This window comes from Hemitrygon akajei, chromosome 30 (assembly GCF_048418815.1).
Source record: "Hemitrygon akajei chromosome 30, sHemAka1.3, whole genome shotgun sequence".
NCBI classification, from domain to species: domain Eukaryota; kingdom Metazoa; phylum Chordata; class Chondrichthyes; order Myliobatiformes; family Dasyatidae; genus Hemitrygon; species Hemitrygon akajei.
In genome coordinates this window covers 43,057,981-43,083,457 of record NC_133153.1, presented here as the reverse complement: position 1 = coordinate 43,083,457, position 25,477 = coordinate 43,057,981, and the positions used below count along the sequence as shown (strand labels likewise).

Below are 25,477 nucleotides of genomic sequence, written 5' to 3'. Positions count from 1 at the left end.
ACAAAATGCCGGATGAACAGCAAGTCAGGCAGCATCTATAGAGGGGAATAAACAGTTGGTTGTTTTGGACTCATCAGGCCATCTACCCCTCTGCTGGTCTCTCCAGTCACCCTCCCTCATCACAGGAATTCCATCTCCCATCCCCCCTCCTTGCTGGTCTCGCTATGTCCCCCCGCTCCTCCCCAGGTCTCTGGAACCGTGCCAACAGCGGATATGTTCAAACGCCATACAGACCACAGCAGCAATCAAACCGTGCCAACAGCGGATATGTTCAAACGCCGTACAGACCACGGCAGCAATCAAACCGTGCCAACAGCGGATATGTTCAAACGCCATACAGACCACGGCAGCAATCAAACCGTGCCAACAGCGGATATGTTCAAACGCCGTACAGACCACGGCAACAATCAAACCGTGCCAACAGCGGATATGTTCAAACGCCATACAGACCACGGCAACAATCAAACCGTGCCAACAGCGGATATGTTCAAACGCCGTACAGACCACGGCAGCAATCAAACCGTGCCAACAGCGGATATGTTCAAACGCCGTACAGACCACGGCAGCAATCAAACCGTGCCAACAGCGGATATGTTCAAACGCCGTACAGACCACGGCAGCAATCAAACCGTGCCAACAGCGGATATGTTCAAACGCCGTACAGACCACGGCAGCAATCAAACCGTGCCAACAGCGGATATGTTCAAACGCCGTACAGACCACGGCAACAATCAAACCGTGCCAACAGCGGATATGTTCAAACACCGTACAGACCACGGCAGCAATCAAACCGTGCCAACAGCGGATATGTTCAAACGCCGTACAGACCACGGCAACAATCAAACCGTGCCAACAGCGGATATGTTCAAACGCCGTACAGACCACGGCAGCAATCAAACCGTGCCAACAGCGGATATGTTCAAACGCCGTACAGACCACGGCAACAATCAAACCGTGCCAACAGCGGATATGCTCAAACGCCGTACAGACCACGGCAGCAATCAAACCGTGCCAACAGCGGATATGCTCAAACGCCGTACAGACCACGGCAGCAATCAAACCGTGCCAACAGCGGATATGTTCAAACGCCGTACAGACCACGGCAGCAATCAAACCGTGCCAACAGCGGATATGTTCAAACGCCGTACAGACCACGGCAGCAATCAAACCGTGCCAACAGCGGATATGTTCAAACGCCATACAGACCACGGCAGCAATCAAACCGTGCCAACAGCGGATATGTTCAAACGCCGTACAGACCACGGCAGCAATCAAACCGTGCCAACAGCGGATATGTTCAAACGCCGTACAGACCACGGCAACAATCAAACCGTGCCAACAGCGGATATGTTCAAACGCCGTACAGACCACGGCAGCCATCAAACCGTGCCAACAGCGGATATGTTCAAACGCCGTACAGACCACGGCAACAATCAAACCGTGCCAACAGCGGATATGTTCAAACGCCGTACAGACCACGGCAACAATCAAACCGTGCCAACAGCGGATATGTTCAAACTCCGTACAGACCACGACAGCAATCAAACCGTGCCAACAGCGGATATGTTCAAACGCCGTACAGACCACGGCAGCAATCAAACCATGCCAACAGCGGATATGTTCAAACGCCGTACAGACCACGGCAGCAATCAAACCGTGCCAACAGCGGATATGTTCAAACGCCATACAGACCACGGCAGCAATCAAACCGTGCCAACAGCGGATATGTTCAAACGCCGTACAGACCACGGCAGCAATCAAACCGTGCCAACAGCGGATATGTTCAAACGCCGTACAGACCACGGCAACAATCAAACCGTGCCAACAGCGGATATGTTCAAACGCCGTACAGACCACGGCAGCCATCAAACCGTGCCAACAGCGGATATGTTCAAACGCCGTACAGACCACGGCAACAATCAAACCGTGCCAACAGCGGATATGTTCAAACGCCGTACAGACCACGGCAGCAATCAAACCGTGCCAACAGCGGATATGTTCAAACGCCGTACAGACCACGGCAGCAATCAAACCGTGCCAACAGCGGATATGTTCAAACGCCGTACAGACCACGGCAGCAATCAAACCGTGCCAACAGCGGATATGTTCAAACGCCGTACAGACCACGGCAACAATCAAACCGTGCCAACAGCGGATATGTTCAAACGCCGTACAGACCACGGCAACAATCAAACCGTGCCAACAGCGGATATGTTCAAACGCCGTACAGACCACGGCAGCAATCAAACCGTGCCAACAGCGGATATGTTCAAACGCCGTACAGACCACGGCAGCAATCAAACCGTGCCAACAGCGGATATGTTCAAACGCCGTACAGACCACGGCAGCAATCAAACCGTGCCAACAGCGGATATGTTCAAACGCCGTACAGACCACGGCAGCAATCAAACCGTGCCAACAGCGGATATGTTCAAACGCCGTACATACCACGGCAGCAATCAAACCGTGCCAACAGCGGATATGTTCAAACGCCGTACAGACCACGGCAGCAATCAAACCGTGCCAACAGCGGATATGTTCAAACGCCGTACAGACCACAACAGCAATCAAACCGTGCCAACAGCGGATATGTTCAAACGCCGTACAGACCACAACAGCAATCAAACCGTGCCAACAGCGGATATGTTCAAACGCCGTACAGACCACAACAGCAATCAAACCGTGCCAACAGCGGATATGTTCAAACGCCGTACAGACCACGGCAACAATCAAACCGTGCCAACAGCGGATATGTTCAAACGCCATACAGACCACGGCAGCAATCAAACCGTGCCAACAGCGGATATGTTCAAACGCCGTACAGACCACGGCAACAATCAAACCGTGCCAACAGCGGATATGTTCAAACGCCGTACAGACCACAACAGCAATCAAACCGTGCCAACAGCGGATATGTTCAAACGCCGTACAGACCACAACAGCAATCAAACCGTGCCAACAGCGGATATGTTCAAACGCCGTACAGACCACAACAGCAATCAAACCGTGCCAACAGCGGATATGTTCAAACGCCGTACAGACCACGGCAACAATCAAACCGTGCCAACAGCGGATATGTTCAAACGCCGTACAGACCACGGCAGCAATCAAACCGTGCCAACAGCGGATATGTTCAAACGCCGTACAGACCACGGCACCAATCAAACCGTGCCAACCGCGGATATGTTCAAACACCGTACAGACCACGGCAGCAATCAAACCGTGCCAACAGCGGATATGTTCAAACGCCGTACAGACCACGGCAGCAATCAAACCGTGCCAACAGCGGATATGTTCAAACGCCGTACAGACCACGGCAGCAATCAAACCGTGCCAACAGCGGATATGTTCAAACGCCGTACAGACCACGGCAACAATCAAACCGTGCCAACAGCGGATATGTTCAAACGCCGTACAGACCACGGCAGCAATCAAACCGTGCCAACAGCGGATATGTTCAAACGCCGTACAGACCACGGCAGCAATCAAACCGTGCCAACAGCGGATATGTTCAAACGCCGTACATACCACGGCAGCAATCAAACCGTGCCAACAGCGGATATGTTCAAACGCCGTACAGACCACGGCAGCAATCAAACCGTGCCAACAGCGGATATGTTCAAACGCCGTACAGACCACAACAGCAATCAAACCGTGCCAACAGCGGATATGTTCAAACGCCGTACAGACCACGGCAGCAATCAAACCGTGCCAACAGCGGATATGTTCAAACGCCGTACAGACCACAACAGCAATCAAACCGTGCCAACAGCGGATATGTTCAAACGCCGTACAGACCACGGCAACAATCAAACCGTGCCAACAGCGGATATGTTCAAACGCCGTACAGACCACGGCAACAATCAAACCGTGCCAACAGCGGATATGTTCAAACGCCGTACAGACCACAGCAACAATCAAACCGTGCCAACAGCGGATATGTTCAAACGCCGTACAGACCACGGCAGCAATCAAACCGTGCCAACAGCGGATATGTTCAAACGCCGTACAGACCACGGCAACAATCAAACCGTGCCAACAGCGGATATGTTCAAACGCCATACAGACCACGGCAACAATCAAACCGTGCCAACAGCGGATATGTTCAAACGCCATACAGACCACGGCAACAATCAAACCGTGCCAACAGCGGATATGTTCAAACGCCGTACATACCACGGCAGCAATCAAACCGTGCCAACATTGGAGGCATTGAAGTCACCGAAAAGGAAAGATGTTTTACTGACTCTCCAAACACAAGCTGGAAAAGTTTTAACCCTCTTCCTTGGTGTGATGTTATGAACCTTGCTATCTACTACCCTTGGCTCTATTGCTCGGCCAGGTCGAAACCTCCCAGAAAATTTTGTAGGTTTGAAGGCTGGAACTGCAGATTCTGATCTACGCACGTCTTGTCTTCACTCCCATCATTCGAGAGTCACTCAGATCCACGGTGTGGGTGAAGCTTCCCCTGTCTGTGGTGCAGAGAATAACAGGCTGCAGGAATGATATGGCCATCTCACTCCCAGAGCAGTGAGCTATCTGCTCCCTCTCTGCCCTTGATGGCACATCCCTCAGCTCATCCCCGTCCTCTTCACTGCCTTGCAGTAATTGACCACGCCACCACCGTTTCCACCGGGAAAACCTGCGGAAGCTGGAAGCCCAACGCAACAAAACACAAAGAATGGAAACACTCGGCAGGTCAGGCAGCGTCGGTGGAGATAGAAACACTGTTTTCTTAGGTCAGTTACTAATTTAGATCAGAACTCTGATGAAAGGCCATTGACTAGAAACGTTTCTCCTCACAGATGCTGAGCGACCGACTCTTCATGTCATCTGTAGATTCTGGGATCTATGAACATTCCGTGCACATTGCCATGGAAACCACGGAATTACCAGAACCGGGAAAGCAGGCGAAAACAGCTACTGAGTCATCACACACCAATGCCCAGCAAGTCTGCTCAAGTCCAGCCGATGGATTTATAAGCAGACAAGAAGTTACCCGATGAAAAGGTGCATAAGATTCATAATCCAGATCTGGAGCGCTGTAATGTGTGAAGCTGGAGTTTCCAGGGGAGGCTCTGACTGTAATGGGTCAGTGACTGACTCAGCTGTGAAAACCCACTCACAGGAATCCCACTGCGCCCTTCAAAGCCAGTGTCACATGTTTCCCATTAGAACAGCTTGGAATAACTTTTCGTATTGAAGGATGTAGCAGGAGCCAACTGATCTGTTTCCAAGACGTTAACAAGTTTGTTCAAATACTTTTCTGGGCTTAGCAAGGATTTCTGGGATGTAGATCCCTACGGATTATCGCATTCCCACTGCAACCCCGACACTGGAAACATGTTCCATTCTCTCAGCACCACCATGAGAAAGGGTGAGACTAGCATAGGTTAAGGGTGAAAGGTGAAATATTTAGGGGAAACCTTTTACTCAGAGAGTGGCGAGAGCGTGGAATGAGCTGCCAGCAGAAGTGGTGGATGAGGGCTCGATTGCAACACTTAGGGGAAGTTTGGTGAGGTATGTGGAGGGCAAAGGTCGATGGGACTAAGCTGATGAAGGGTCTCGGTCTGAAACTTCGACTGTCTATTCATTTCTGTAGATGCTGCCTCCCACATTTTACGTGAGTTGTTCTGGTTTTCCAGCATCTGCTGACTTCTTTGTGTTTAAGAGTTCCAGTTTGGAATGGAGGTGATGGGCTGATGGGCCTGTTCCTCTGCTGTAGTGTTCTCTGTCTCTGAGAGGATAGTTCCACACAGACTAGATGGGCTGAAGGGCCTATCCCTCTGCTGTAGTGTTCCTTGTCTCTATGACAGGATCGTTCCACACAGACTAGATGGGCTGAAGGGCCTGTCCCTCTGCTGTGGTGTTGCCTGTCTCTATGACAGGATCGTTCTGCACAGACTAGACGAGCATTCCCTGTCTCTAAAGGAAAAGTTATAATGCTCATGAGGCTGTCTTGTAATGTGTTTAGCCTCTCGCTGTGCTTTGGTGTTCCATTCAGTGAGAGCAGTGTTGCCATGGAGAAACTCACTCCAGTTAGTATCGATATTACACGAAAGGTGCCGCTGGTCTCAAGGCAGATAAATCCCAAGTTGGGCTCACTGGGAACATCGTGGGATGGCTGGGAAGATACTGCAGGGTCTCCAGCAGAAGGTTTGTGTGTCTATCTGAGCACGGGAGCAGTGCTGGAAGACTGAAGAGTGGCTTACATTCTCTTATTTGCTGGGGAACTACAGGCTGGTGAGCCTAACGCCAGTGTCACAGTTACACCAACCACTGCCCTGCCCCTATAGCGAGCGGAGGAATGTGGATCTCCTCCAGGGAAACAATCAATATCCAGCTCCACTCATACATGGATCTCCGGTGAGTCGACGCTGGCATTTCAGCCTTTTGTGAGTGATTCCTCAGGGTGAGAGGTCACCGGGGTAGCTGGGCAGAGGAGCTTTAACCATATAACAATTACAGCACGGAAACAGGCCATCTCGGCCCTTCTAGTACGTGCTGAACGCTTACTCTCACCTAGTCCCACCCACCTGCACTCAGCCCATAACCCTCCATTCCTTTCCTGTCCATATACCTATCCAATTTTTTTAAAATGACAATATCAAACCTGCCTCTACCACTTCTGCTGGAAGTTTGTTCCACACAGCTACCACTCTCTGAGTAAAGAAGTGCCCCCTCATGTTACCCCTAAACTTTTGCCCCCTAACTCTCAACTCATGTCATCTTGTTTGAATCTCTCCTACTCTCAATGGAAAAAGCCTATCCACGTCAACTCTATCTATCCCCCTCATAATTTGAAATACCTCTATCAAGTCCCCCCTCAACCTTCTACGCTCCAAAGAATAAAGATCTAACTTGTTCAACCTTTCTCTGTAACTTAGGTGCTGAAAGCCAGGTAACGTTCTAGTAAATTTCCTCTGTACTCTCTCTAATTTATTGATATCTTTCCTATAATTCGGTGACCAGAACTGTACATAATACTCCAAATTTGGCCTCACCGATGCCTTGTACAACTTTAACATTACATCCCAACTCCTATACTCAATGCTCTGATTTATAAAGGCCAACATACCAAAAGCTTTCTTCACCACCCTATCCACATGAGATTCCACCTTCAGGGAACTATGCACCATTATTCCTAGATCACTCTGTTCTACTGCATTCTTCAATGCCCTACCATTTACCATGTATGTCCTATTTCAATTAGTCCTACCAAAATGTAGTACCTCACACTTATCAGCATTAAACTCCATCTGCCATCTTTCAGCCCACTCTTCTAACTGGCCTAAATCTTTCTGCAAGCTTTGAAAACCTACTTCATTATCCACAATGCCACTTATCTTAGTATCATCTGCATATTTACTAATCCAATTAACTACCCCATCATCCAGATCATTAATGTATATGACAAACAACATTGGACCCAGTACAGATCCCTGAGGCACACCACTAGTCACCGGCCTCCAACCTATATATAACAATCACAGCACGGAAACAGGCCATCTCGGCCCTCCTAGTCCGTGCCAAACTCTTAATCTCACCTAGTCCCACCTACCGGCACTCAGCCCATAACCCTCCACTCCTTGAGCAGGTTAAGACCTACAAGTATCTGGGAGTACAGTTAGACGAGAAGCTTGACTGGACTGCCAACACAGATGCCTTGTGCAGGAAGGCACAGAGTCGAATGTACTTCCTAAGAAGGTTGACGTCATTCAATGTCTGTAGTGAGATGCTGAAGATGTTCTATAGGTCAGTTGTGGAGAGCGCCCTCTTCTTTGTGGTGGCGTGTTGGGGAGGAAGCATTAAGAAGAGGGACGCCTCACGTCTTAATAAGCTGGTAAGGAAGGCGGGCTCTGTTGTGGGCAAAGTACTGGAGAGTTTAACATCGGTAGCTGAGCGAAGGGCGCTGAGTAGGCTACGGTCAATTATGGATAACTCTGAACATCCTCTACATAGCACCATCCAGAGACAGAGAAGCAGTTTCAGTGACAGGTTACTATCGATGCAATGCTCCTCAGACAGGATGAAGAGGTCAATACTCCCCAATGCCATTAGGCTTTACAATTCTACCGCCAGGACTTAAGAACTTTTTAAAAGCTATTATTAATGCTTTTTGAGACGGTGATTTAGATGCATATCATATTTTTTTACTGAGTTAAGTATTGTATGTAATTAGTTTTGCTACAACAAGTGTATGGGACATTGGAAAAAAAGTTGAATTTCCCCATGGGGATGAATAAAGTATCTATCTATCTATCAATCCTTTCCTGTCCATATACCTATCCAATTTTACCTTAAATGACACAACGGAACTGGCCTCTACTACTTCTACAGGAAGCTCATTCCACACAGCTATCACTCTCTGAGTAAAGAAATACCCCCTCGTGTTTCCCTTAAACTTTTGCCCCCTAACTCTAAAATCATGTCCTTTCGTTTGAATCTCCCCTACTCTCAATGGAAACAGCCTATTCACGTCAACTCTATCTATCCCTCTCAAAATTTTAAATACCTCAATCAAATCCCCCCTCAACCTTCTACACTCCAATGAATAGAGACCTAACTTGTTCAACCTTTCTCTGTAACTTAAGTGCTGAAACCCAGGTAACATCCTAGTAAATCGTCTCTGCACTCTCTCTAATTTATTGATATCTTTCCTATAATTCGGTGACCAGAACTGTACACAATATTCCAAATTTGGCCTTACCAATGCCTTGTACAATTTTAACATTACATCCCAACTTCTGTACTCAATGCTCTGATTTATAAAGGCCAGTGTTCCAAAAGCCCTCTTCACCACCCTATCTACATGAGACTCCACCTTCAGGGAACTATGCACTGTTATTCCTAGATCTCTCTGTTCCACTGCATTCCTCAATGCCCTACCATTTACCCTGTATGTTCTATTTGGATTATTCCTGCCAAAATGTAGAACCTCACACTTCTCAGCATTAAACTCCATCTGCCAACGTTCAGCCCATTCTTCTAACCGGCATAAATCTCCCTGCAAGCTTTGAAAACCCACCTCATTATCCACAACACCTCCTACCTTAGTATCATCAGCATACTTACTAATCCAATTTACCACCCCATCATCCAGATCATTTATGTATATTACAAACAACATTGGGCCCAAAACAGATCCCTGAGGCACCCCGCTAACAGTTACCTACCACTACTCTCTGGCATCTCCCATTCAGCCACTGTTGAATCCATTTTACTTCTCCAATATTAATACCTAATGATTGAACCTTCCTAACTAACTTTCTGTGTGGAACCCAGTTTTAACCTGGCTCCATTCTCCACTCCTGCTAACTCTCCTGCTGGTTTTCATTTAAACCCCAGACTGATGTCCGACGTGGCAGCTGTATGTTAGCCTGGGTAGGAACTCTCTGCATCTGCTTCTGGCAGGAAAGTTCAGAGGTGGCTGCCCTGTAGAGCACCACCCTCGTTCTTGTAGAACATTGAACAGTGTGGCAGGGAAAAAGTCTCTGACTCTCCATTTGATCTCTGCCTCTTATCTCTTTGTACACCTCTACCAAGTCACCTCTCATCCTCCTTCTCTCCAGAGAGAGAAGCCCCAGCTTGCTCATGAGACATGCTGTCTAATCCAGGCAGCATCCTGGTAAATCTCCTCTGCACCCTCTCTAAACCTCCCACATCTTTCCTATAACGAGGCAACCAGAACTGAGCACAATAATCCGTGTGGGGTCTAACCAGGGTTTTATAGAGGAGCAACATTACCTCGCAGCGCTTGAACTCAATCCCCCAACTAACAAAGGCCAACGCTCCAAACGCCTTCTTAACCACCCTTACCCCTGTCGACTTGTGTGACAACTCAGAAGGATCTATGGACATGAACCCCAAGATCCCTTTGTTCCCCCACACTGCTGAATCCTGCCATTGACACCTGAACCCTTCAAGTTCAATCTTCCAAAGGTTGAACTAGCTAATGATTCCGGAATGAATAGCTAATCTTGTCCCAGTATTCAAGAGGGGAACCAGGGAAAATCCTGGAAACTATAGGCCAGTGAGTTTCACATCAGTTGTAGCGAAATTACTGGAGGATTCTTTGGGATTGGATTTTTGAGCATTTGGAAAACCATGGCCTAATTAAGGGCAGTCAGCATGGCTTTGTGCAGGGCAAATCATGTCCTGCTAACTTGATGGAGCTTTTGGGGAGGTGACGAGGGTGATTGGTGAAGGTAGAGCGGTGGATGTTGTCTACATTGATTTTGGTAAGGTGCTTGACCAGGCCCTGCACCGGGGGCTCATCCAGAAGATTCAGATGCAAGGGATCCATGGTGACTTGACTGGATTCAGAATTGGCTTGCCTATGGAAGCGAGGATGGTGGTTGAAGGGACATTCGAGCTGGAGGAATGTGATGAGTGGATCTGCGCTGGGGCCTCCGCTGTTTGTAATGTATATAAATAACCTGGATGAACATGTAGATGGGTGGTTTAGTAAGTTTGTAGATGGTGTAGATTGGTGGTGTTGTGGATAGTGTAAAAGGTAGAGGAGTGGTGGTGTGGAATCATGAGGGTCATTGATAAATTGAAGGGTCACAGTCGTTTCCAGCCTAAAACTTGAGGGTTATAGCTTTGAGGTGAGGGTGAGGGGAAAGATTTAAATGGGACCTGAAGGGCAACTTTTTCCATGCAGTGGAATGTGGATTGAGTTGCCAGAGGAAGTGGGCACAGTCACAATCTTTCAAAGACATTTAGACATGGGCAGGAAAGGTTTCAAGCAGAAACTCCCAAACTTTTTTTATCCTACCATTAACTGAGGGGTCAGTGGACCCCAATTGGTCAAAAACAAGACGGGCTCAGCTGGACAACTGGGTCAGAATGGAGCAGTTGGGTTGAAGGGCCTGTTTCACTCTGCAACTCCAAGTTGAAAGCTTCCCAGAAGTCACATGCAGCCACAGCTCTGATCACATTTGTGCCCTGTCTGGAAACGAAACAATTTCAATCAGCACAGAACATTGCTCAGAATTCACTGCTGTTACCAACAGGCATGATGACAATTGGTTAAAACTAACTTCCTGAATGTAAAACATCTGAAACCAATTGCAGACAAGTTCTTCCAGAGGCTGAAGCAGAAACTCTCAGGGAAGCAAACAAACCAATCTACAGCCGCAGTGGTCTTGGTGCAGGCCGTGGCCACCGGAGAGACAACGTGACACATGGGTGCAGTTCTTAAACAAACAAAACCTCAGGAGAGGCAGATCCACCCCCACAGAGTCCAGCGAAAGGACTCAGAACAAAAAGCCTCATCGAGATCAGATCCAGATGGACTGAACCATGTTTTATGGAAAACTTTAATCAGAACGTTACGTTGGTGACTCAGCAGTGTCAGCCACCCGCAGGATCGGCATCTCAAGATGGCATTGGTCACAAACTAGAATGGAAAAACGGACTGGTCACTGAAATAGTAAACCACATGATAGGGTAAACCAAGTCCTTCCCAGAAACATGGGAGGGGTTCCCCCACACAGTTCCGGGCAGCTGTGTTGTCATGATGGAGGGGAAACGTGGCTTACTGGGTATTGGCCCATAGCAACGCGAGTCCATCTCTAAAGAGACACAATGGGAAACCAACATTCATAATGTCCAGTTGCATTGGTCGTTTGAAGGTGGTATCACAGGTACACGGGGCAGTGAGGAAGCCATTTCGCAAACTGGCCTCCAACAGCCAGGGCACTGGCTACAGGGGATAGGAGATTATGCTGAGTTGAGGCCACATTTGGTGTACTGTGTACATTTGGGTTGTCCTGTTATAGCAGAGATGTGATGAAACTGGAAAAATATTTCAATTTAACCATGTTGGAAAGTACAGAAGAGATTTACGAGGATGTGCCGGGACTAGAGGGCCTGAGTAATGGAGAGGCTGGCCAGGCGAGGATTTTTCCCTTCGAAAAGAGAAGAATGAGGGGCGACCTTATAGAAATGTTTAAAATTATATGAGGCAGGGATAAGGTGACAGTAACTGTCTTTTCCCCAGGGTAGCATAGTACAAAATTAAGGCGGAGGTATAGAGTGAGAGGGGAGAGATTTAAAATATACCTGAGGGAGGGGTACTTCCACACAGAGGGTGGTGATAAACGGAGTGAGGTACAGGGAGGGGGGGATGGATTGTGTGTACAGGGAGGGTGGGGATGGATTGTGTGTACAGGGAGGGTGGGGTACCGGGAGGGATGGATTGTGTGTACAGGGAGGGTGGGGATGGATTGTGTGTACAGGGAGGGTGGGGTACCGGGAGGGATGGATTGTGTGTACAGGGAGGGTGGGGTACTGGGGGGAGGGGGATTGTGTGTACAGGGAGGGTGGGGATAGATTGTGTGTACAGGGAGGGTGGGGTACTGGGGGGAGGGGGATTGTGTGTCCAGGGAGGGTGGGGTACCGGGGGGATGGATTGTGTGTACAGGGAGTGTGGGGTACTGGGGGGAGGGGGATTGTGTGTACAGGGAGGGTGGGATACTGGGGGGAGGGGGATTGTGTGTACAGGGAGGGTGGGGATAGATTGTGTGTACAGGGAGGGTGGGGTACTGGGGGGAGGGGGATTGTGTGTCCAGGGAGGGTGGGGTACCGGGGGGATGGATTGTGTGTACAGGGAGTGTGGGGTACTGGGGGGAGGGGGATTGTGTGTACAGGGAGGGTGGGATACTGGGGGGAGGGGGATTGTGTGTACAGGGAGGGTGGGATACTGGGGGGAGGGGGATGGTGTGTACAGGGAGGGTGGGGTACTGGGGGGAGGGGGATTGTGTGTACAGGGAGGGTGGGGTACCGGGGGGAGGGAGATTGTGTTTACAGGGAGGGTGGGGGTACCGGGGGGGATGGATTGTGTGTACAGGGAGGGTGGGATACTGGGGGGAGGGGGATTGTGTGTACAGGGAGGGTGGGGTACCGGGGGGGATGGATTGTGTGTACAGGGAGGGTGGGATACTGGGGGGAGGGGGATTGTGTGTACAGGGAGGGTTGGGTACCGGTGGGGATGGATTGTGTGTACAGGGAGGGGGATTGTGTGTACAGGGAGGGGGATTGTGTGTACAGGGAGGGTGGGATACTGGGGGGAGGGGGATTGTGTGTACAGGGAGGGTGGGATACTGGGGGGAGGGGGATTGTGTGTACAGGGAGGGTGGGATACTGGGGGGAGGGGGATTGTGTGTACAGGGAGGGTGGGATACTGGGGGGAGGGGGATTGTGTGTACAGGGAGGGTGGGATACTGGGGGGAGGGGGATTGTGTGTACAGGGAGGGTGGGATACTGGGGGGAGGGGGATTGTGTGTACAGGGAGGGTGGGGTACCGGGTGGGATGGATTGTGTGTACAGGGAGGGTGGGGTACTGGGGGGAGGGGGATTGTGTGTAAAGGGAGGGTGGGGTACCGGGGGGGATGGATTGTGTGTACAGGGAGGGTGGGGTACCGGGGGGGATGGATTGTGTGTACAGGAAGTGTGGGGTACTGGGGGGAGGGGGATTGTGTGTACAGGGAGGGTGGGGTACTGGGGGGAGGGGGATTGTGTGTATAGGGAGGGTGGGATACTGGGGGAAGGGGGATTGTGTGTACAGGGAGGGTGGAGTGCTGGGGGGAGGGGGATTGTGTGTACAGGGAGGGTGGGGTACTGGGGGGAGGGGGATTGTGTGTACAGGGAGGGTGGGGGTACCGGGAGGGATGGATTGTGTGTACAGGAAGGGAGGGGTACCGGGGGGGATGGATTGTGTGTACAGGGAGGGTGGGGTACTGGGGGGAGGGGGATTGTGTGTACAGGGAGGGAGGGGTACCGGGGGGAGGGGGATTGTGTGTACAGGGAGGGAGGGGTACCGGGGGGAGGGGGATTGTGTGTACAGGGAGGGTGGAGTGCTGGGGGGAGGGGGATTGTGTGTACAGGGAGGGTGGGGTACTGGGAGGGATGGATTGTGTGTACAGGGAGGGTGGGGTGCTGGGGGGAGGGGGATTGTGTGTACAGGGAGGGTGGGATACTGGGGGGATGGATTGTGTGTACAGGGAGGGTGGGATACTGGGGGAAGGGGGATTGTGTGTACAGGGAGGGTGGGATACTAGTGGGAGGGGGATTGTGTGTACAGGGAGGGCGGGGGTACTGGGTGGGATGGATTGTGTGTACAGGGAGGGTGGGATACTGGGGGGAGGGGGATTGTGTGTACAGGGAGGGTGGGATACTAGTGGGAGGGGGATTGTGTGTACAGGGAGGGCGGGGTACTGGGTGGGATGGATTGTGTGTACAGGGAGGGTGGGATACTGGGGGGAGGGATGGATTGTGTGTACAGGGAGGGTGGGGTACCGGGGGGGATGGATTGTGTGTACAGGGAGGGTGGGATACTGGGTGGGATGGATTGTGTGTACAGGGAGGGTGGGATACTGGGGGGAGGGGGATTGTGTGTACAGGGAGGGTGGGATACTGGGGGGAGGGGGATTGTGTGTACAGGGAGGGTGGGATACTAGTGGGAGGGGGATTGTGTGTACAGGGAGGGTGGGATACTGGGGGGAGGGGGATTGTGTGTACAGGGAGGGTGGGATACTAGTGGGAGGGGGATTGTGTGTACAGGGAGGGTGGGGGTACCGGGAAGGATGGATTGTGTGTACAGGGAGGGTGGGGGTACCGGGAGGGATGGATTGTGTGTACAGGGAGGGTGGGGGTACCGGGAGGGATGGATTGTGTGTACAGGGAGGGTGGGGTACCGGGGGGAGGGGGATTGTGTGTACAGGGAGGGTGGGGTACCGGGAGGGATGGATTGTGTGTACAGGGAGGGTGGGGTACTGGGGGGAGGGGGATTGTGTGTACAAGGAGGGTGGGGTACCGGGGGGATGGATTGTGTGTACAGGGAGGGTGGGATACTGGGGGAAGGGGGATTGTGTGTACAGGGAGGGTGGGATACTGGGGGGAGGGGGATTGTGTGTACAGGGAGGGTGGGGTACCGGTGGGGATGGATTGTGTGTACAGGGAGGGGGATTGTGTGTACAGGGAGGGTGGGATACTGGGGGGAGGGGGATTGTATGTACAAGGAGGGTGGGGTACCGGGGGGATGGATTGTGTGTACAGGGAGGGTGGGGTACTGGGGGGAGGGGGATTGTGTGTACAGGGAGGGTGGGGTACCGGGAGGGATGGATTGTGTGTACAGGAAGTGTGGGGTACTGGGGGAAGGGGGATTGTGTGTACAGGGAGGGTGGGATACTGGGGGGAGGGGGATTGTGTGTACAGGGAGGGTGGGGTACTGGGAGGGATGGATTGTGTGTACAGGAAGTGTGGGGTACTGGGGGGAGGGGGATTGTGTGTACAGGGAGGGTGGGATACTGGGGGGAGGGATGGATTGTGTGTACAGGGAGGGTTGGGTACCGGGAGGGATGGATTGTGTGTACAGGGAGGGTGGGATACTGGGGGGAGGGGGATTGTGTGTACAGGGAGGGTGGGGTACTGGGGGGAGGGGGATTGTGTGTACAGGGAGGGTGGGGTACCGGGAGGGATGGATTGTGTGTACAGGGAGGGTGATTGTGTGTACAGGGAGGGTGGGGTACCGGGGGGAGGGGGATTGTGTGTACAGGGAGGGTGGGGTACCGGGAGGGATGGATTGTGTGTACAGGGAGGGTGGGGTACTGGGGGAAGGGGGATTGTGTGTACAGGGAGGGTGGGGTACCGGGAGGGATGGATTGTGTGTACAGGGAGGGTGGGATACTGGGGGGAGGGGGATTGTGTGTACAGGGAGGGTGGGGTACTGGGTGGGATGGATTGTGTGTACAGGGAGGGTGGGATACCGGGAGGGATGAATTGTGTGTACAGGAAGTGTGGGGTACTGGGGGAAGGGGGATTGTGTGTACAGGGAGGGTGGGGTACCGGGAGGGATGGATTGTGTGTACAGGGAGGGTGGGATACCGGGAGGGATGAATTGTGTGTACAGGAAGTGTGGGGTACTGGGGGAAGGGGGATTGTGTGTACAGGGAGGGTGGGGTACCGGGAGGGGGATTGTGTGTACAGGGAGGGTGGGGTACTGGGTGGGATGGATTGTGTGTACAGGGAGGGTGGGATACTGGGGGGAGGGGGATTGTGTGTACAGGGAGGGAGGGGGTACCGGGGGGAGGGGGATGGTGTGTACAGGGAGGGAGGGGTACTGGGGGGGGGAGGGGGATTGTGTGTACAGGGAGGGTGGGGGTACCGGGGGGGGAGGGGGATTGTGTGTACAGGGAGGGAGGGGTACTGGGGGGGGAGGGGGATTGTGTGTACAGGGAGGGTGAGGATGGATTGTGTGTACAGGGAGGGGTACCTCCACACAGAGGGTGGTGATAAACGGAGTGAGGTACAGGGAGGGTGGGGGTACCGGGGGGGGGGAGGTGGATTGTGTGTACAGGGAGGGTGGGGTACCGGGGGGGGGGAGGTGGATTGTGTGTACAGGGAGGGTGGGGTACCGGGGGGGGGGGGAGGTGGATTGTGTGTACAGGGAGGGGTACCTCCACACAGAGGGTGGTGATAAACGGAGTGAGGTACAGGGAGGGTGGGGTACCGGGGGGGGGGGGAGGTGGATTGTGTGTACAGGGAGGGTGGGGTACCGGGAGGGATGGATTGTGTGTACAGGGAGGGTGGGGTACTGGGGGGAGGGATGGATTGTGTGTACAGGGAGGGTGGGGTACCGGGGGGAGGGGGATTGTGTGTACAGGGAGGGTGGGGTACCGGGGGGGTGGATTGTGTGTACAGGGAGGGTGGGGTACTGGGGGGAGGGATGGATTGTGTGTACAGGGAGGGTGGGGTACCGGGGGGAGGGGGATTGTGTGTACAGGGAGGGTGGGGTACCGGGAGGGATGGATTGTGTGTACAGGGAGGGTGGGGTACTGGGGGGAGGGATGGATTGTGTGTACAGGGAGGGTGGGGTACCGGGGGGAGGGGGATTGTGTGTACAGGGAGGGTGGGGTACCGGGGGGAGGGGGATTGTGTGTACAGGGAGGGTGGGGTACCGGGGGGGTGGATTGTGTGTACAGGGAGGGTGGGGTACCGGGGGGGATGGATTGTGTGTACAGGGAGGGTGGGGTACCGGGGGGGTGGATTGTGTGTACAGGGAGGGTGGGGTACCGGGGGGGTGGATTGTGTGTACAGGGAGGGGTACCTCCACACAGAGGGTGGTGATAAACGGAGTGAGGTGCTGGGAGGGGGGGGTACGGGGGGTGATTATTAGCAGCAAAACGGAGCACACCATCTCGGACACTGAGGGGGGAGCAGTTCCTTTATACAGGGGTCTGTGGGTGTAGCCACAGGAGCAGTCAGCAGAGGGGCGTGTCCAGACAGGTATATGTAGTTCACCACACTGATAGATTCTCGATTACTCAGGACGTGAAAGGTTACGAGGAGAAGGCAGGAGAATCGGGTTCAGATGGAAATGGATCAGCCAAGTTCAAATGGCTGGTAGACTCAATGGGCTGAATGGCCTGATTTACTCCAGTGTCTTATGGATTTAAAAGGGGGGGGGGTGTGTCGGTGGTAGGTTTTGAACACGGTGAGTGGTGGGTGTGTGGAACGCTCTGCTAGAGGTGGTGGGAGAGGCAGATACATTAGGGACATTTAAGAAACTCTTAGGCACATGGATGATATAAAATGGAGGCTCTGTGTGAAAGGTAAGGATTAGTTTGATAGAGTAGGTTAAAGAGTCGGTGTAACATCTTGGGCTGAAGTGTCTGTACTGTGATATTGTGTTGTGTGTGTGTGTGTGTGTGTGTGTGTGTGTGTGTGTGTGTGTGTGTGTGTGTGTGGGGGGGGGGGTGGGGGGGTAGTGTGTGTGTGTGTGGGGGGTAATGTTGCTGCATACAGTGTCATCCCTGGGGCTGGTCTCTTTGACCAAATGCAATTTAAATTTAAATGTTAACTGTACTTGTTTTGACCCGAAGAGCATTGGTTCAGTCCCGGCTGAGCGATCAGGGCTCCGCTCGCAGTTCGTGATATATCACTGCCATCTCGTGGACAATCCGCTCACTGCACCTGTCCCTCTCCGACGCTGGTCGCTTTTTCACGCTCCTTTGAATCCAAAGGTCCCTTTAATCAACGGACGTGGAGAGGATGTTTCCTATAGTGGGCGAGTCTGGGACCAGAGGGCACCACTTTATCCGTTTATCCGACACCACACGGAGGGTCACTCACTCTGAGCAAAGGTTTTACTTCCCAAATACTTCCGGGTGCATCTTATGGATTTTAGGCTGCTGATCATGAAAAACACCATTAAATTTCTCAATCACGCACCACTTTTTGAAAATGCCTATATCTGTTACTTCAATTCATAATTCAAAGAAGGACACAGGACCGAAATAAGCTGTAGAAGGTTGTAAATCTAGTCATCCCCATCTTGGGCACTAGCCTACAAAGTACCCAGGACATCTTCAGGGGGTGGTATCTCAGAAAGACAGTGTCTATTATTAAGGACCTCCAGCATCCAGGGCATGCCCTTTTCTCATCAGGTAGGAGATACAGGAGCCTGAAGGCACACACTCAGCGATTCGGGAACAGCTTCTTCCCCTCTGCCATCTGATTCCTGAATGGACTTTGCTTTGGACACTACCTCACTTTTTTAATGTACAGTATTTCTGATTTTGCACATTTTTAAACAATCTATTAAATATATATAATTGATTTACTTGTTTATTTAATATTATGTTTTTTTTCTCTCTAGGCTAGATTACGTATTGCATTGAACTGCTGCTAAGTTAACAAATTTCAGGTCACATGCCGGTGATAATAAACCTGATTCTGATTCTGATGTCAATTAAAATGTTGCTCAAAATGTAAACTAAAAAGGTTCTATCTAGTCCACGTATGCTTGGACATGTTTAAGCAGGGTGGATGCTATATGGCAGGACAGGTTTTGGAAAGGCTATAAATTTCTGTGAAGGATTTCAACATTTGAGACAGATGTTTCCCAGAATAACTGATGCCAAGATTAAGGAAGGCATTTTTGTTGGTCTACAAATCAAACAGGTCATCAATGACAGGCAATTTGAAGAACTTCTAGTGGGACTGGAGAAAATTGCATGGAAGGCATTCAAGGACATGGTTGAAATTTTTCTTAGCAACTACAGAGCACCAAATTATGTGCAGTTGGTTGACAACATGCTTGAAACATGGAGCACAACATGTCACCAAAGAGCAAACACGAGGAAATCTGCAGATGCTGGAAGTTCGAACAACACACACAAAATGCTGGTGGAACACAGCAGGCCAGGCAGCATCTGAGATTCACCAAAGATTCATTTTCTGCATTCCCATTTAGACCTTTTCCCCTGTAAATCTTGTCGCTGTCAGTGACGAGCACGGTGAAAGGTTTCACCAGGACATTGCGGTCACGAAGAAACAGTATCAGGGCAACTGGAATCCATCAACGCCGGCTGATTATGGTTGGACATTTAAGAGAGAAACCTCAGACACTGAGTACAAATGAAAATCATCAACAAAACATTTTGAACAAGAGAAAATCTGCAGCTGCTGGAAATCCAAGCAACACACACAAAATGCTGGAGGAACTCAGCAGGCCAGGCAGCGTCTCTGGGGAAAAAAGAGTACAGTAGTTGATGTCATGGAATGAAACCCTTCAGCAGGACTTGAGGAAAAAAGATGAGCAGTAGATTTAAAACCTAGGGGGAAGGGAGAGAGATTCACAAAGTGATAGGAGAAATTGGGATGGGGAGGGGATGTGGGAGTGAAGTAAGAAACTGGAAAGTTGATTGGTGAAAGAGATACAGGGCTGGAGAAGGGGGAATCTGATAGGAGAGGACAAAAGGCCATAGAAGAAAGAAATGGGGGAGGAGTAGCAGAGGGAGGCGATAGGCAGGCAAAGAGATAAGGTGAGAGAGGGGAAAGGGGATGGAGAGTAGTGAGGGAGAAAAGGGGAGAGCAACCAGAAGTTTGAGAAATTGACGTTCATGTGAAGTTGGAGTCTGCCCAGATGGAATATAAGGTGTTGTTCCTTCTTCTTGAGTGTGGCCTCATCGTGACAGTAAAGGGGACCATGGATAGACATATGGGAATGGGAAGTGGAATTAAAATGGGTGGCCACTGGGAGATCCCACTTTTTCAGAGCTATGCTCTGAGGCTGGTACAGTTACAATAAAGTTCCTCTAATCTAATGTACACGAGACGTGTGGTAACATGGCATCAATCAGCTGTGTCCCAGATATCATCCAGGTATCTGTGAATGCACATTGAGAGCTTACAGTACACAAGTCCTTCACAAGTTGGTGTAGGTCGAATCAAAGCTCTCAAAGCCATAACTTTAACTTGCAGATAAAATTCATTCTTGCTTTCAGTCATTTTTGTTAATTTCAGGTGTAGAATGGTCTCATCTGATGAGGGTTTTTATCCAAAATGTTGACTTTTTTACTCACTTTGTCTATCCGTTTCACTCTCACTCTCTCTGGTCTACGACACTCCGTGGGGGGGGGGGGGGAGGTTGTGAATGTGAGTGTGATTGACAGAGAGAGAGAGAAAGAGAGAGATATACAAGTCCACAGCTCCCTGAAAGTGACAAGACAAGTAGACAGAAGGTATACAATATATCGGTCTTCATTAGTCAGGATGTTGAATCTAAAACTTGGGAAGTCATGTTGCAGTTATAGAAAACTTTGGTTAGGCTATATTTGGAGTACTGCCTGCAGTTCTGGTCTCCACATTACAGAAAGGGCATGGAGACATTGAAAGGGCACAATGGAGGTTCAGTAGGATGTTGTGTGGATTAGAGAGTATTAGTTATAAGGAGAGGTTGAATAATCTTGGATTTTACTTTCACTGGAGCAACAGAGGTTGAAGTCCTGACAGAAGTTTATAAAATTATGAGAGGCAAAGATAGGGTAGACAGAGTCTCTTTCTCAGGGTGGACATGTCTAATACAAGAGGCCATACTTTAAAGGAGAGTAGGGTAAGTTTAAAAAAACTTTGGAGATATGCAAGGCACTTTGTTTTTATACACAGGTAGCATAGTGGATGGTGGGGGAGATTGGAGTGTGGAAACAGGTATGATAACAACATTTAGACAGCATATGAACATGCAGGGAATGGGGGGATATGGAGCATGTACTGGGAATGGGGGGATATGGACTGTTAGCTGGGAATGGGGAGATATGGACCATGTGCTGGAAATGAGGGGATATGGACTGTTAGCTGGGAATGGAGAAATATGGACTGTGTGCTGGGAATTAAGGTGTATGGCCATGTTAGTATTCATTTCAAGAGGTCTAGAATACAAGAGCAGGGATGTGACGCTGAGGCTTTATAAGGCACTGGTGAGGCCTCACCTTGAGTGTTGTGAACAGTTTTGGGCCCCTCCTCTTAGAAAAGATGTGCTGGCGTTGGTGAGGGTCCAGAGGAGGTTCACAAGGATGATTCCAGGAATGAAAAGGTTATCATTTGAGGAACATTTCTTTGCCCTGGGTCTGTACTCGCTGGAATTTAGAAGGATGAGGGGGGAGATCTCAATGAAACCTTTCGAGTTGAAAGGCCTAGACAGAGTAGATGTGGAAAGGATGTTTCCCATGGTGGGAGAGTCTAGGACAAGAGGGCACAGCCTCAGGATAGAGGGGCGCCCTTTCAAAACGGATGTGGAGAAGTTTCTTCAGCCAGAGGGTGGTGAAGTTGTGGAGTTTGTTGCCACATGCAGCTGTGGAGGCCAGGTCGATGGGTGTATTTAAGGCAGAGGTCCATAGGTTATTGATTGGACATGACATCAAAGGTTACAGGGAGAAGGTTGGGGAGTGGGGCTGAGGAGGAGATTAAAAGGATCAGCCATGATTGAATGGTGGAGCAGACTCGATAGGGCAAATGGCCTAATTCTGCTCCTATGTCTTATGGCCGAATGGCCGATTTCTGCCCGTGTCTAAAGGAGATCCTTTAGCTTTGTGAAGATGAGTCAGTCAGACTGATCGCTTACGTTCGCACCGAGCTTCATTCATAGGCGAACTGTCCTTGACAACAATCGTTCACTCCTGCTCGTCGTCAGCCAACTATCAGTCCACCGAAGCGCATCACCCCCAACTCTCTGATGATCAATCGCCTGACTGCGCCCTCACCAAGCCCCGGCGACCCTGGGCAACCTCACCCACCCCCCCATCCATTCTACCAGTCACAATCTCAACATAGTCCAGCAGGTTAACCAGACCTCTAATCACAAATCCACGCCGATTCCGCTCTGTAATGTCAGAAGACGACGGGTTCAATTAGCATGACTGCCCGCAGAAACCTACTTCTGGGAAACAACTGGTATCGTCTACACACCGGGAGTCCGGTACGTCCAGTCTCCGGAGCTGACGGGAAGAGAAGGCGCGACCGTGTCAGGAGCAAGCGCGGAGAGCGGAGCCGGGATAATCGGCGATGAGCTGGGACTCTTCACCTGTTTTACAGAATATTCAATGGCTTCTGATTAGAGTTGTTCGATTATTCAGAGAGTAAATTATCTCGGTTTCCATAGAAACCGATTCCGGAGTCGGTCTTCCTTTTCAGAAATGAGTCAAGATTGTGGAAGCCTGGTTAACGCTGGCCATTCGGTTTTGTCACTCCTGGGGGCTGCCTCCCGTCTCCGGCAACAGGATCAGGTCAGGGCAAGCGCGCTGATCTCGGCTTAACCCGCCGCCTTCACCATCTCCTTAATCTACATAGAACGAGAAGGCGAAAGCTGGGAGATTCTGAGCCAGTGTCCCTGGAAATGTGTCCGTAACCCAGGCTCGGGACATCACCTCCTCCTACCGCAGGAAGAGGGGCACGGCCGGAGCAACTCTGATGGCCGAAGTTTAAATCTCCAGCGCTGGGCACCGACCCGTGAACTTGGCGGAGCCGTGATGTACCCGGGTCGCAGGAGAAGGCTGAGTTGGAGCCGGGTAGTCTTTCTGTTGTCGGCGCTGACCATTTGCTCTCTGGCCCGCTTCCCCATCGGAACCTGGTCGGATTCAGCACCTTGGAGAGCAAAGACCGGACAGAACCTTTACCCTTACAGCCGGAGACTGCTTCACGTCACGGGACCTGGCAGCGCCCACACGGAACACCCAGAGACGGGGAACCCCAACAATGAACACACCGAGACTGGGAACCCCAACACCGGATTCCCCGAGACCGGGAATCCCAACACCGGACTCCCTAGGGCTGGGATCCCAAACACCGGACACCCCGAGACTGGGAACCCCAATACCGGACACCCTGAGACCGGGAACCCCAACACCGGACTCCCCGAGACCGTGAACCCCAATACTGGACACCTCCAGACGGGTAAACCCTTCACCGCACACTCTAGGACCGGCAACCCTTTCACCAGACACCCTGGGACAGGGAGACCCCTCTCTGGGGTTCTCGGGACCAGGAACCCCAATACCAGCTTTCCAGGTCAAAGAAACCCTGATGCAGAAGTTCTCGGGAGCAGGCACCCCGGGTCCACTTTAACTAGAGCCCCGGAACTATGGCCCCACTCAACAGCGGCTCCGTCTAACCAGACCAGCACTGCTGGGAGAACAAGCGGAATGGAGAGCGAACCGACGGCGTCGGAGAAGCCCCGACTGAGAGGATGCATTCTTGTGGGTAACGAGATCGTCCCTGCTCCCGGGACCGCTGCCCCGGACGGAGTGCCGGAGGGCAGCGGGGAAGCGGACAGGGACGACGAGTCGGGTAGCAATCTGGAGTCGCCGCTCGGCCACACTAAAGGCGAGTACCCGGTGGATGTGTTCAGCGTGGAGGAGCGGCGCCAGGGCTGGGTGCTGCTCCATGTGCTCGGCATGGTGTACATGTTCATCGCTCTGGCGCTGGTGTGCGACGAGTTCTTCGTGCCGTCGCTGGGGACGATCACAGAGAGCTTGAAGATCTCGGACGACGTGGCGGGAGCCACCTTCATGGCGGCGGGGGGCTCGGCCCCCGAGCTCTTCACCTCCCTCATCGGGGTCTTCATCGCCCACAGCAACGTGGGCATCGGGACCATCGTGGGCTCAGCCGTCTTCAACATCCTCTTCGTGATCGGCATGTGTGCCGTCTTCTCCCGGGAGATTCTGCACCTGACCTGGTGGCCGCTTTTCCGCGACGTGTCCTTCTACATCCTCGATCTGATGATGCTCATCGTTTTCTTCCTGGACAACGAGATCCGCTGGTGGGAGAGTCTCTGCCTGTTCGCCGGATACCTGGCTTACGTTGGCTTCATGAAGTACAACGGCGCCATCGAGATTTGGTTCAAGCGGCAGCTCACCAGCAATACCAGCGTGGTGAAGGTCATGTCTGCACTTCACGGCGCCAAGGTGAGTGAGAGACTGCCGCCCCCACCCCTCCCGGAGCGCTTGTCCCTCCTCTCCCAACGCCAGCCCAGTCCCCGCGCCCGAGTGACGGTGAGGGTGAGTGAGAGAATGTGTGAGGATGAGAGTGTGTATGTGGGATCGAGTGTGAGTGTGGATACGGGTGAGAGAGAGTGAGGGTGGGAGTGTGAGTGAGAGTGAGAGAGGGTGAGAGTGAGGGTGTAAGTGAGAGTGAGTGAGAGTGTGAGAGAGAGTGAGGGTGGGAGTGTGAGTGAGAGTGAGAGAGGGTGAAAGTGAGGGTGTAAGTGAGAGTGAGTGAGAGTGTGAGAGAGAGTGAGGGTGGGAGTGTGAGTGAGAGAGGGTGTAAGTGAGAGTGAGTGAGAGTATGAAAGTGAGAGTGAGTGAGGGTGAGAGTGAGAGTGGGTGAGTGAGAGTGAGTGTGAGAGTGGCTGAGTGAGAGTGAGAGTGGGTAAGTGTGTGATTGTGAGTGTGTGTGTCAAATAGGAACTGAGGGAGTGGGCCAGAATAGGTCAGAGACAGGGATTACTCAAGTTTTTCAGAAATAAATAGGTGTAGCTTGGGCCAGATCAGGTCCCCATCTTTGATCTGGAGAGTGAGTGTGGAGATGCTCAATGTGAGACAGGCTCAGCCAAGGAGGGTGTGTAGTAGGGTGGAATTGGGTGGGTCTCTATCAGTGAGGACTCTCAGCCCCATCAGCTAAGGGGTAGTGGCAGGGCTTCCATGGTGAAGTGGGCCATTTGGCAACATGGCAGATGGTATCATAGATGCCCCACACAAACTACAGGGGCAGCCCTGAGCTTCTAGTTCCCTCTCCAACCCATGTTCCCTCTCCATCCCACTTCCCTCTCCATCCCACATTCCCTCTCCATCCCACATTCCCTCTCCATCCCACGTTCACTCTCCATCCCACTTTCCCTCTGCATCCCACATTCCCTCTCCATCCCACGTTCACTCTCCATCCCACTTTCCCTCTGCATCCCACGTTCCCTCTCCATCCCACGTTCCCTCTCCATCCCACTTTCCCTCTGCATCCCACTTTCCCTCTCCATCCCACGTTTCCTCTGCATCCCACTTTCCCTCTCCATCCCACATTCCCTCTCCATCCCACTTTCCCTCTCCATCCCACATTCCCTCTCCATCCCACTTTTCCTCTCCATCCCACATTCCCTCTCCATCCCACGTTTCCTCTGCATCCCACTTTCCCTCTCCATCCC

General features: G+C 51.7%; 1 protein-coding gene across 5 annotated transcripts in view; it reads left to right on the top strand.

Moving 5' to 3' along the window:
- The first annotated feature begins 21,998 nt into the window (after positions 1–21,998).
- The window catches only part of slc24a1 (solute carrier family 24 member 1), a 63,220-nt gene continuing 59,741 nt past the window's right edge, over positions 21,999–25,477 (top strand). For all 5 annotated transcript variants that reach the window (XM_073032748.1, XM_073032750.1, XM_073032746.1 and 2 more), the window contains exon 1: positions 21,999–24,248. In XM_073032748.1, the coding sequence (XP_072888849.1) occupies positions 22,815–24,248 (1,434 nt within the window). In that variant the 5' untranslated portion in view covers positions 21,999–22,814. The remainder of the gene's footprint in view (positions 24,249–25,477) is intronic.